The 13,753-nt window shown below is 37.8% G+C and overlaps 1 protein-coding gene across 2 annotated transcripts; it reads right to left on the reverse strand.

Moving 5' to 3' along the window:
- Nucleotides 1-4,087: 4,087 nt before the first annotated feature.
- ckmt2a (creatine kinase, mitochondrial 2a (sarcomeric)) lies at nucleotides 4,088-13,007 on the reverse strand. Of its 2 annotated transcripts, none has more exons than XM_023292436.3 (10): nucleotides 12,855-13,007; nucleotides 10,600-10,794; nucleotides 8,859-9,057; nucleotides 8,083-8,178; nucleotides 7,768-7,989; nucleotides 6,162-6,247; nucleotides 5,532-5,655; nucleotides 4,909-5,043; nucleotides 4,502-4,627; nucleotides 4,088-4,399 (listed from the first exon to the last, which is right to left on the reverse strand). In XM_023292436.3, the coding sequence occupies exons 1-10, from the start codon at nucleotides 12,938-12,940 to the stop codon at nucleotides 4,283-4,285; spliced, it is 1,386 nt and encodes a 461-aa protein (XP_023148204.2). In that variant the 5' UTR covers nucleotides 12,941-13,007; the 3' UTR covers nucleotides 4,088-4,282. The 2 variants fall into 2 exon arrangements, with proteins under 2 accessions (XP_023148204.2, XP_023148203.2); XM_023292435.3 differs by lacking the exon at nucleotides 6,162-6,247 and adding an exon at nucleotides 5,890-5,975 and having other exon boundaries at nucleotides 12,855-13,006.
- Nucleotides 13,008-13,753: the final 746 nt, after the last annotated feature.

Raw genomic sequence — 13,753 nt, forward strand, 5'->3', positions numbered from 1 at the left:
AAAAGGGCATCAGGGTTCAATGAATGGGAAGTTTGAAGCACCAAAGTATTTATAGCTGCACAAGATCTTGATTTATAGTGAATATATATATATATATATATATATATATATATATATATATATATATATATATATATATATATATATATATATATATTATATTGAAATTATATTTCCCAATTTTTCCCAAATATCTTTCCTCTCCTAAGAGTTTTCACGACTGAAATTCAGAATTACATTAAAATAAAAAGAATTATATCCACCTACTCATATGTTTTCTCTTCCCCACTGTACAGAGTATTTTTATGAATTAATATACATGCTTTCTGCATCAAAATCAATTTAAATGATTTTTTTTACAGAATTTGATATTTATTTGTTCTTAATGTATCAAAATGTAAATGCTATCTTTCCTTGTAAAATGTATAAAGTTGAATTAAGAATCTCATTTCTGCAGTTGTGGTTTGAAAAAAGGGTTTAATTTAGCCAGCGGTCCACAAAAAGTATTTGAACTGTTCGTCCAGAGACAAATTCTTGACCATTAAGTTACTCTGCTCAGGTGTGGCTTCAAATGACAGTAACCACACAGCGTAACTGACTCTATAATTTATCATGTGTTTCTGCAAAGGTGAAATCTCATAGAAAATCAATAGGGTGTCATCACCAAACAGTGCAAAACCTTTCCAATATTTTAATAATTAATGTACGGAACTCGTTAGACTCATCAGTCTTTTTCTTCTTCATGGTGAAATTCAGGAAATGTCAATGAAATCCTTTGACCCAAAGCTGTATAATAACATGTAGATGGTTTTGTATTACTGACTTACACTGTGAAGCACTGTGCAGGAGCAGATTATTTTTAGGTACCACCGAGAATAGCAGTCAACAACAGTGTTTTGTCTCATTTGGTGACATCTTTAACAGTTTGAAGTGAGTTCAGGAGAAGGCTGGTTGGTTTCACAGACAGATGGATGGTTTTAAAACCAAACAGTTCCGGTCTGCTGCAGATGAAAACCCCGTAATGCCCAAACTGGAGGCTACTTCATGTTGTTTGCCTCAAATAACATGAGTGCATGTCTAATGTGATAAAAACCTTCGTTATCATATACCATTTATATCTTTAGATTTCCTCAAAATCATTGCTTCTGTTTAGTAACACTTGCAAGTTAATTTGTAATAAAGAAAACTGTAGTTTTTTCTGGTAAATGTACATATTTGCACTGACTTGCACACTTTTATTTTCCCTAATCTTTTTTCAACAAATGTGATTGTTTGGATTTCTGTGTGTAAGCACACAAAGACAAAGAATAACCTGACCAGGTGCATGAAATATTGCCCTCTCCTGGACTTCTGTTGTCTTTTAGGTGTTCCAACAGGTTATTATACAGAACACAGTCAGAGGTGAGTTCCTCAAGCGTTCACCCATAAAACATAAAATAGCTCAACTTAATATATCAGCAAAATAATTAGAATAAAAATAAAACTAAGTTTTCTTAAAATTAAAAATAAATAAATATGCCTTTCATACTTCAAAAAATAATCTTATGTTTATGGTAGAATGATCGAACAGCTATATTTAATCAACAATTTTTTAAAAAGGGCAAAAAAGTATCCTATTGTGGCCCTCCAATCTTGGGGAGGTGTAATTGCTCAAAACCCTTTTTCATTTCAAAAAAAGAAAAAACATTATCTCTGCCGGTGCATACCTCCTCTGGTTTTAATACCTTCTTGCAGAATATAATTAGAATTGCCCCCTGGGGATAAAATAAAGTTTTCTGAATAAAGTTTTCTGAATATAAAGGTGAACAAGATAAAGAAATATGGACAGCAGTTAAACATTGTTCCCAGCCGAATCATAGCTTTTGAAGGTTCAAACAGTCCCAGAAAGAGTAGAGCAGAGTTTCTGATTTCAATTCACAGTTGATGCACATATCTGAGGCCTTAAAATCAGTAATATTATCTTCATTATAGTAAAATCACTTTGTACAGCATAGAGAGAAAGTTTTGAAAAAAACTTCTCCCACAAATGCTTCCTGGTGCAGTTGACTTGTTACCAGTTATTACAAGCATCAAGACGGTGCAGCTCATGCATTAAAATATATTCATGTTTTAATACTATTTATCGTTTTGTGTTAATGTTAAAGCAACCATAGTGTTTGAAAACCCTGAGTTTTAACCTGTTTGACTCATTATGACTCTTTTCTGTTACGTTAATTTTCTAACAACCATGTTTATTTTCATTCCTTAAACAGTTTAAATTTTTTTTTTCATTCAGTAGACAGAATATTTTCTGCCCGTATGGTTAGAGGAGGTTTTGATGATTTAAGAATCACACTCACAACAGCCCTAAGTGATTTTAGAAAATGCTTTGTAGTAGTGCTGGGCGATATGACGATACATATCGTGAGAACGATAGAAAAGTGTCTATCGTGCCATTTCTCTTCTATCGTTTCTATCGTTTCTAACCTAATTTTATCAATTATTACAGCATATTTATCATTAAATAGCCTGCGACGATTGTATTAGTGTTTTCTTGTCACGATGCATACTCTAAGTTTATATACGTGAAAATAAAGTAGAATAAAAAAGAGATTTTTCGCAAAGAGACTCCGTCTTGGGGGGGGGGATTTGACGGACGGACGAAGGAATGACTTGAATATTCGGTTCGGTCCGTGAGGTCAGAGGCGGTGAGCTAACGGAGGAAAGAGCCGAATTTTCGGCTCGGTTCGTAACGCCCGACGCGGGGTGGGGGTGGAGGTAGGAGGGGGCGAATATTCGGATCTCAAAATAAATATCCGCATACCACCATGGGGATCTAATATTCGGATCCAGCCCTGGCAACAGGTTAAAGTTTCATGGAGAAAAGTAAGCAATTAAATTTTTGTCAAACTTTTCAGAGAATAACTGAAAACATAGTTTGTTGTGGTATATCGTCATATATATCGTTATTGTGATATAAAATAATCCATATCGTGATATATGATTTTTTCCATATCGCCCAGCACTACCAGAGGGTACTGTATAGCACTGCAGAATGCTCTGGTAACCGTTTTGGTTCAGGGTACCTCTCACTCCTCCATGTTTGACAGTTGATGTCACACACTGACGAACCATCCTTTCTCCTACTTGACTGTGTACAAAAATCCTGCGTGATGAAGCAAAGATTTCAAATTTTGATTCATTAGTCCACAGTACCTTCTTCCAGTCTTCAGTAGTCCATTGGTGGTGTTCCATGGCCCAGACAAGCCTGTTTTTTTATTCTGATGAAGTAGCAATGGTTTTCTTGCTGCAACTCTACTTGTCAAACCTGCAACTCCAAGTCTTCACAGTTGAAACTGAGACTTCTTACTACAACCACTATTAAGCTATGCTTGAAGCTGTTGTCCTGTGAGCCGCCTATCACCAAGCTGTTGACTCTCAGAAACTTGTCTTCTGATTCTGTTGTAGCTTTGCGTCTTCCAGACCTCTTCCTGTCAGAGTTTCCCCCAGTTTCTGAGTGCCTTTTGATGGTGAAGGACAAATGTACTCACTGATACCTTGACCTTCTATTGCAATTTGTCTGAAGGAAAGACCTACATTTTTAAGTGTTATGATGGTCTGTCTCTTTTCTATTGTTCATTGCTTTTTCCTCTCCATTTTTATAGCAACACACTTTTTTCTGCAGTACAATACTGTAATGCTCTTGAGGGTATGGTGCCACGGTGTGTTCCAGCAGTATTTTTATGCAGACAGAGTGGGTTGTAAGTAATCAAGAAAAGTTGGACTCCTGTAGGATTTGGTAGCACCACCTTTCAAGGCTTGATCAACCTCCATTGCTGTAGAACAGCTTCAAGTTGTTAACTCATTTCTTGTTCCCTGAAAAAGGCCTTTTTGTATAATTCTGAAATCTACATTATTTTTCAGTTTTGGGTAACCTTATCTTTTTTTTAAACCTCTGGCAGTTCACCACTTATGTTTGTACCATTTCAAGCTATTCATTGGATTTGAACTACTTGAATTTCAATAGAAAACTGGAAAAATTGGGGCATTTTAAAACTTTTGACCAGTAGTGTACATGAGAAGTAATAAAGTAATATCAAAGAGTCCAAATGTTTCATATTGTTTATTTAGTGAAGTCGGGGTTTACAGTTAACTTGAGGTAGAGTTTTCCCCTAAGTGCAGATCATGTCTACGATTATTTTACCATGAATATTTGCGACCTTTGTGGGAGGCATTAAGAGACGACCTCCCCTGTAGTCTGAGCTCCTCCAGCAGGCTCAGCTCACACTGATGAGTCCAGCTTTCACTTCCTGAACTGAGCGATGGGGGCTGGCACTTTGATGTCCTGGCCCTTCTCCAGCCTCTTTTCACACTCGATCAGGTAGTTGACCCCATCGACCACCAGCTGAACCAGCTCCACCTGGAAACACACACCACAGCTCATTTCTGCAGCATGATGGTGGCTCAAACAGCTGTGTATTACACTCTTTTAGGATGTGAATGTTTTTACAGTAAATACAACCTCAGATTTGCCCAGACGGTCGTTGTTGGAGATGTCAAAGGTATCTCCAACAGCAGCCGTGTCGACTCCTCCTGTGCCTCTTTTCTGCAGCCGCAGGTTGTCGAGGATTTTGGAGAAGCGTGGATCCTGCAGGGCGATTTTCAATCATTTATAAACTGTGATAGCAATATTAAAAGCACATTATCAAGAACAGAAAGAGTTATTATATGTTGGTTTCTTTGCAAAATGATTAACCATTTTTGAACAATTCTATATGTGAAGAAAAGTGAATAAGTAGTAGAAGTTTTATTATTTTAAAGGGTGAAATGATTTCCTACTACAGCTAGCTGCTATAGTTTTCACCATACGTGACTCAAACAGGAGTCCATTTTAGCATTTACAAGTCTACAATAAATGGTATATGTTACCTTGCTGAGTTTTGGCAGGCGTACGTGCACACCAGCCCTGAGGCCGGTGCCCAGGTTGGAAGGGCATGTGAGGACGTAGCCCAGATGCTCGTTCCACATGAACTCCCAGCCTCTCTCCTGGATCAGATGCTCCACCTGTGCGACACCATGTGCAAAAAGTTGAAAGGTTTGACAAAGATGCAGGTGCTGAGTGTAATGCATCCAAAAAGCTAAAATACTTTAAGTCCGTCAGACAATTTTCCTCCAGCTGCAGTCAGAGCAACCCATCACTATATGATATCTAACATTAAACCTGTCTTTTCCTGTTCATGTAAACAAGCAAAAACTGTATTGCCATTTTTTTTTTACACCAAAACATCTGATGTGAATTTGTTGTTTTCATGTGCAAACCTGGTTTTGAAAACACTATCAATCAATGCTCATTGTTCACTTATTTCTTTCCTTTCCAACCAAAAGAAACATACTATTCAGCACAAAAAATTACTGTAAATCAAAGTTTGGCATCAATGTAAATAATCTGGGCTTAACTGTACATCCCCATCACTAAATGCGAAATAAAAAAAGCTTGTACTGATTCATATAAATGATCAGAATGATAAATGTGTTTACAGAATCCACTGTACCTGTTTGAGTCCTCTGCAGAATCTCTCAAACACTCTCTTCATGTTGCCTCCCTTCTCCATGGAGATGACTCTGGTGTGGTCCTCCTCATTCACCCAGATCAGAAAGGTCTTCTCGTTGTTGTGCCTGCAGAGAATTGGTTCAAGGCACTAAACAAAGAGCTGCACAGGTAAAACTCTACTTTCATGACTTGAGATTTCACTGTGATATTCATGCAGTGCACGGTTAATTTGAACATGCTTTTTTACCACAAAGAATACACATTATTTATGTTGTTTTAACTGCCTTTTTCCCACCAACATATATAATCATAAATAGTCACACAGCAGTGGACATGCAGCCGAGCTAAATAGATCATACCAGATGCCCCTGGCGTCTGGCCAGTCTCTGGCCATAAAGGCACATGTCAACAGTGGAGAGACGGGCTTGTCAAACAAGAAGTGGTCCTACAGGAGGGGGAGGTGACGGAGGAGACAGAGGTAGAAGGATGTCAGAGTGTAGAAAGACTACATGACACTACATTCTTATAGTGGGAAGGAGAACATTGGGCTTTGCACACTAAAGGGAAAAGGGAGGATCCAGCAAAGTGTCTTCTCTCTGAGATGGGTTTCACTGAGCAGTGATGTCCTTACCAGATCCCTCTGGCATCAGGCCAGTCTCGGGCCATGAAAGCCGAGGTGAGTAATGGAGACACAGGCTTGTCAAACAGAAAGTGATCCTTCATGTGGTCCAGCGTGAAATGATCAGAGCAAAAACATCCATAACTGACTGGGACTTATCTATATGCAACCACTACATTATGTAGTCTATTTCATTTTAGTTTCTGCCAGGTGTTGTCCTCCCTGAAACCCAAAACCTGCCTTTCCAGTGCTGGTAACCCCTTGGGGCTCTTGGAAGAATGCTGTACATGTTGATTCCACATTTGTTCAGTTCTTGTAAAATAAATGAGAAGAAATTCAACTTTCTTTAACCACCTTTAAATAATTTATTTAAATGCATTCATTAAAGTCAAATTAGCTTTTGTTCAATGTAGACTAACTTTTAGCTTATTTGAAACAGAAAAGAATATTGTGCTTGTGACAATAGTTAAAAATCCACTTTAGGTGACAAATAACAGAGCAGTGACACAATTGTGCTACAAACATGGATACATACTGGTCAAAATTAAATTAAGACCAAAATTTTACTTTTTGACATGTAGTACCTTAAAATTTAAACAGAATTATGCCGCAAATATGTCATTTCTGTCGAAATTAATAACTAGGCAACACCACATTTAAACATGAACTGCAATGATGTGCTCTGGCTGGCTAGAACTAGCTAACATAGCGAAATAGCTTGTATATGTAGCTTTAGCTAATTTACCTACTTTTTCATATTTCCTGCATTTTTGTATTTAAAATATTTATTTTAATGCTGTAATCTGTTGATAAAGTATGTTTTTATGTAACATACAGTGTAACATTAAATTATGCAGCAACTAAATCTAATCACAATGGAGAAAACAGTACAGATAAATTAGTGCTGCTAAAAGCTAACTGGCCTAGCTGAGTAGATAGAAACAGCTGCCTCCAACTCCAGTGAAATTCACAGGATTTTATTTGCTTTAATTACCTTTATATCATATATTTAAATTTTTTGACTTAAGGGGGATTTTTTTAAACTTTACCTCACTAGTTCAAATAACCTGAAAGCTCCAAAAAGACATGTTCTTGCAGTGGATGTTTTCCTGTTTAGCTTGTGTATCCTGAATTTTTTTTATTTATTTATTTATTTATTTATTTTAGCTTTTTATAAAATTTGTGACAATAATTAATATTCACCCTCAAGAATCATAAAATTAAGGTTTTACAAATATAATTGTCACGCTGTTCACAAAAGAAGCCTTGAAATCCCGCGTTTCTGCAGTTATTGTTTCCTCTGTTTGAAAATGATGGTTTGGATCTCATTGTGTAATGAATTGACAGACTTTTCTAAAAGAACACCATTTCATTTTTTAATATCCCTTATTAATATTTATTACCTTGTTTCATTTTGATTCAAGTGTTTTTCAGCTCTAATTGATGCACAAAAAATACTTTCATTATTTTGCATATTACATATCAACACAAAAAAATACTTGTAATAAGAGGTTGATTAAGTATATAGACTGTCAGGGTCTTTAAAGCTTAAAAAAATAATCATTTCAAAGTTATCCATATCAAAAGTGCAGATTAAAAGCTAAAGTCACTAACTCACATCAATGAGCTGCTGCTGCTCCTTCTCCGTCATGTCTCCCAGGCTGTAGTAGCGTCCAGCCAGGTCTCCCTTCAGGCCGGCCAGGGCCATCACAACCACCCGCTCCACCTCACGACGCTCGGCCCTCGAGCAGGCCGGGGGGAGGCTCAGCCCACGGATGCTACGCCCGGTCCGGACACGGGATGACAGAACGTAATTCTCATCAAACATGCCATGGGTGAGCTGGAGATTGAGGATAAAGATGGGAAATAAAATGATGATTTTATATGTGCAGGATCAACAGATGGATGGACAGTGATGGGATTGTGGTACAACCTTGGAGGCGTCCAGGTCAGTGGGATGTGTCATGGTTCTGGGGTCATAGCCGTTGTGTCTGTCTTTGATGACGGGGTCAAAGAGGTCAGCAAACACCTGGTGACAGTAGCAAAGTCAAGTAAGTATGTAAATTTGTTTTCAGGAGTCAAAAATGAATCATAGCACCTTTTAAAACACCCAGGTACTTTTAATTGTAGAGACTCAGCTCACTGTTTAATTTAGGTGAATTTCATTGTATTTTATACTATACGGACTGAACATTAACATTTTTAATCAAATTTAATAGTTGACTATTTTAATAATAAACAATTAAATCACTTTATTATTTAAAGTGGTCAGGCAATTTTGTATATTTGTAGCACTGTAGGGTCTTGCTTGAAAAATGGAGGCAATATAATATTGACATACACTACTGTTCAAAAGTTTGGGATCACTTGGAAATGTCCTTATTTTTGAAAGAAAAGCAGTTTTTTCAATGAAGATAACATTAAATTAATTAAAAACACAGTCTAGACATTGTCATTGTGTTAAATGACTACTCTAACTAGAAACAGCTGATTTTTACTGAAATATCTACATAGTGGTACAGAGGAACATTTCCAGCAACCGTCACTCCTGTGTTCTAATGCTACATTAGAACAAAAGTGTGAGTATTCAGTTAGCACATGAAACTGCCCGGGTGACCCCAAACTTTTGAACGGTAGCGTAAGCCCTCACAGCTCTGCTTCCTCAGAATAATAACTTCGACTTAAACTCTGATCTTTGTCTCATGTTACCTCGTAGCTCTCCTCGTCTCCAGCCACGCAGCCCACCGTCTTAATGAAAGGGTGTCCAGGGTTGTCCACTCCAGTCTGGATGCACTGATCCAGGGTCCAGTTGTTGGGGGTGACCTTGTCCCTCAGTTTGGCATAAATGGCTGGAGTCAGAGCTGAAGCCATGCAATTGTTGTGTTTCCTCAGGTCAGGGAAATCAGAGCTACAGGAGAGGGAGAATCAAAGAGATTTAAATTCACCCAGTCCAATAAGCCTGCTAAGAAGGACAACCTGTGCATCAGTGATGTAGCACAGCCCTACAACGCAGCCACACCCAGTGGGAATGTCAGGTGTAGGCCGACGTTCAAAAGTTTTTTACCTTTAAAACCTCAAACGCTAGTGTAGTTTTGTTTTTGTCCTTGCAAATCTTGTGTGGAGTTACTCTTTAAATGTTCACAAACAAATCTCCAGTCAGAACAGATAAATTTTCATAACCAAACCATGCAGATAATAAGGACTTAAGTCACTTTTTTTATATAGCACATCAAAAACAGCATTAGACAAAGTGCTTTCCAGCAGAGAAATATGATTAACAGTTATAAATTTACTTAACACATTCATACATTAAGGTTGAGACCATTACAATGTTTTCTTATATAAATTAATCCGACTAATTAAAAATTTTTAGGGTAAGAACCTACAATATTATTATTATACAGAATTACCTGATTGATTTAAATATTAAGATGAAGATCCTACAATATTATTTATTATATAAATTATCTGACTATATTAAATATAAAAGTTTAAACCCTCCAATATTAAATATATTACAAATTTACCTAACATATTCAAATATTAGGGTTAAGGTTCTATATTGTTATCTATTATACAAACTGAGCTGACTAATTTAGATATCAGGGTCAAGAACTTACATTATTCGTATTTTACACATCTACCTGATTAACAATTAGGGTTAAAACCCGACAAAACTATGCGTGGAAAACCTAACAAATCAAAATGTTGGAAACAGTCTATCATCAGTTATTGAAGATATGTCGCTATACAAGGTCTGTGGTATTTTATTTTCTGTGGATTTTACCAAGTGAAAATTTAAAATTGAAATGTTCTGACAAGTCAGGACCATAGGGAGTCCAGTCTAAAGCAAGTCTCAGTGACATTAACAAGTGAACAGAAACTTTTTACAGCATTGTTTTTTATCCAGCACTGTTTCTATATACAGCATATATATAGCAGCAAAGGCTGGAAGAGAGGGGGAAGGTGAAAAACTGTGTGAAGTGTAAAAGAGAGTGAGTCAGAGGTAACTCAGATGTAACTTGAGAGCCTGGCTGAGCCTCCCGGATGTTGCCGGTCTATCCACCTCTCATACTCTCAGAAGTTCAGTGACAGTGAGCTGATGACAACCACACAGTCACACTGATTCACAAATGTGATTAGTACTGTAGCCTTCGTGGAGGCATGGCACTGTACTTTGAACACACAAATTAGTTCATAAACGTCACCTTTCACTTCTGCTCCGGAAAACATAGCAGTGAGTCATTCTTCTGAAATGTGCATGTGAAGCACGTAGTCAGATTCTGTGTAGTCAAGGATGATAATTATAGTGCGGACTTTTCACTGGCTTGTCGAGACTGTCCATCCACTGCACGTACAGCTTTCTGTGTAGTCCTGTGTTATTTTTCACGAAATGAAACCATCACATTTTGCACCATTGTCCAGTATCAACTGTGTTGCCCTGTCTTACCTGGGAGGATAGAGCTTCTTCTTGGCCTCAGCAGCCAGGGAGCTGTTTTCGCTCAACAAGAATCCGGTGGCCATCGTTCCTACACCCAAACTGGCCAACGCCACAGCCGTGTTGCGGCCAGAGATCAGGCGTGTGAAAGAGCTCGCCATCTTTCTGCTAGCTGGGTAACTCCTGGGTATCTCAGTAGCAAAAGAACTGCAAATAAAAATGACAGAAGAGACAAACATTTGTTTATGAACTGTGTATGAATAGAGACATTTCAAGTGTCACTCAGGCTTTACAGTCACAGGTGCATTCAACTACTTATCTAGTCATAGCAAACAGGGCCTCCACTATAGCCTTCTCATTACTATGGCAGGCCACGATACCATTTAATATGCCAAAATTTAGCAAGACAGCCAATCATAATTAGTGAAATGCCTTTCAGGGGTGAAGTGAATCCAGAAAAAAAATGGCATATTAAACTGTAACTTGGCGAACTCTAGTAGGAATCTTTCTGTCTTAACAATGCTGACTTTTGAGGAAGCACAGAACTGGATATGGCTATTCTACCCTATGTCACAGAAAGATGCAAAACAGATGTTGAACTTATAAAATCTTAATTTTATGCTTTAAACTTAAAAGGTTTAAATACTACACTACTACACAAATTGCACTTGGATGGTTTTTGAGCTGTTACCTGTTGCCAAAACTACACTACACTTTGGCAGTTACTAAGGGTACACCAGAACTTTACAAATGAAAATTTTTTATATTATATCAATAACAGACAAAATAACAACAGTAGATTGAGTATTCCTGCTAAAAAGCTAACTAACCTAGCTCAGCAGAGCAGCAGTAGCTGTTTTACTCATGTGGAATTTATGTGATTCGCTTTAAAATGAAACACTTAAATGTATATATTTTCAAGATTCATTTATTAATCTTATTAATTAAAATGAACTAGAAAATGTGGGAACTTGATATAATCAGCTAAAATTGCTTGAAACTACAATAGTTATCTCTTGAAACAAGTTTACAAGAATTAGAAATATAGTTAATACAACATTAAGACCCTACAACATTATACATTATTCAGACTTATTCTGCTGCTCTGACGACCCCCACCACCTCCCACGCAGGTTTTGGTTCAGTACAGTAACAAGCTTAGAGCAGTAGGAGAACAGCAGATGCTCTTAGCGTCTTAGCATCATCACAGTCTCCCAGCCACAGAATGACTGGTTTCATATGACTGCTAATGCTTTGGGAATTAACTATTACCCAAAAAAAGTGCTAGTGAAATTTGCCCATCAAAAGAGATAAATCTAGTTAAATAAAACAGCTGGTAGATATAATATTCTAGCTTGTCCTTCTCAGACAACGTCCAATAGACTGTGTCTTAATATAGAGGGAAACTGTGAGGACATCAGCACTCCTGGTAATCCTTGTCAGAGGTGAAAGATGGCCGGTGAGTCCTGTGCAATACACTGATAATGGAGGAGTCACATGATTTTCATCTGCTGCTATTACCCGCTCTGTGACGTTTTCCTCTTACAGTGCACTCTGTGGGTCAATGGTAACTTTATTTATAGATCAGTGGAGGGCAGTAGTGGTGCCAGGATCTACTGCCAAGACCCAAGCCATGTCTGGCTCAGATACACTGTGACATTCTGAACTGATCACAAGATCAAGGCCACATGAGGCCAAGGCAGAGGGAGACAGGAGAAGGGGGGAAATTAAATGGAAATGTAAGGTTATCAGAGAAATCAGTCCTTGAGAAGCCTCTTCTGCTAATTGACGCTAAGGATCATGTGGTCTTATGGTCGGGATTATACCAAACCCACTCCAGACCCAGGATCAGCCTGCCCTCCCCGGGCCGATGTGACCTTTTAACTCTGCAAGAGCAGCTTTGTCCTCTCCAGAGGACACAGAAGATATAACACCACCACAGATATCAAGTACTTAAAGTAAAATATTCACGAAAGGCCTAAAAAAAAGTGCTTTCTTTTAGTCTTTAATCCTGGTTGTATCACCTTGAAATATCATCTCATGTCCATAGCTTCCATCTACCTTTCCTATTAATATATTTAGACTTTTGAAAATCAGATACACCCTGCCGCATGATCTGTAAATGTGAAAAGCATACAAAAACATAATATTAAAATTCAAGATGTACACACACTACATCTTTATGCTAGCTCTGAAGGTTTAATAGGTACTGGACTTTAAAGGAGGCTAATTTCTGATCAGAGAATTAAGAAGAGGTGCTACAGTACCTGTAGAGAAGCTGCTGCTTTCTTGCTGAAGGTCTCTGGTTAAAGAGCTTTTCACTCTCCTCTCTCAGGGGGCTCCACCCCCTCATGTGGGATTAAAAACTGGAGACCAATCATAAGTTCAGACACAGACCGTTAGAAACCAATGGAGGAACTGCAGAGCCACGATTAACCATGACTACCGAGGGTCCGATATCACCGTCCAGTATGACCTTGATATTTTTGCATGATCTCCTCTTACTGCTGCAAATCTCACACAGTCTGACCCTGAGAGCTCTGCACACTGCAGCTGAAGAAAAAATGGACAAAAGGCTAAATCCAAGGCAGGGAAAAAAGAAGATTTACAGAACAAAACAAAGCTGAGTTAGAACAGAAGTTTAGTGGTTCTGTGATTCACCATGTTCAAGTGTCCTTGGCAAAGATCCTGAGTGCTGAGGCGCTTTGGATAAAAGTTTTAAATAAAATATAATTGCAGTTTATTACTACCAAAGCTAACACAATATTATTCAGTTTACGACGTTTTCAAGAGGAAGATAAGTTTGGCTCATCCTGAAACTAACAGCCCATCACTGATGACTGATCGTGATTACATGACGTTATTGTAGCTTTCTGCTACACAACTAGCACCAGCCTATTGTTAGCTCACTTGCAAAATGTTTTTTTGAAAGATCATTTTATTTTATTTTTTTGTTTGTATTGTATTGCCTTATTTCATAGTAACATTACGGAGACACCGCAGATGGTAAGCTAACAGAGAAGGAGACATGTCCAGTGGTGCCAACTAAGAATCAATGCTCAGGGCAACTGTACCTGTGTGATCATCATAATATTATATAGTTCTGGCACATACCATCATAATCTATCCACTCATTATCTATACAGCACTTAATCCTCATTAGGGT

The sequence above is a fragment of the Amphiprion ocellaris genome, chromosome 17 (genome assembly GCF_022539595.1).
Source record: "Amphiprion ocellaris isolate individual 3 ecotype Okinawa chromosome 17, ASM2253959v1, whole genome shotgun sequence".
In the NCBI taxonomy this organism is placed as follows: domain Eukaryota; kingdom Metazoa; phylum Chordata; class Actinopteri; family Pomacentridae; genus Amphiprion; species Amphiprion ocellaris.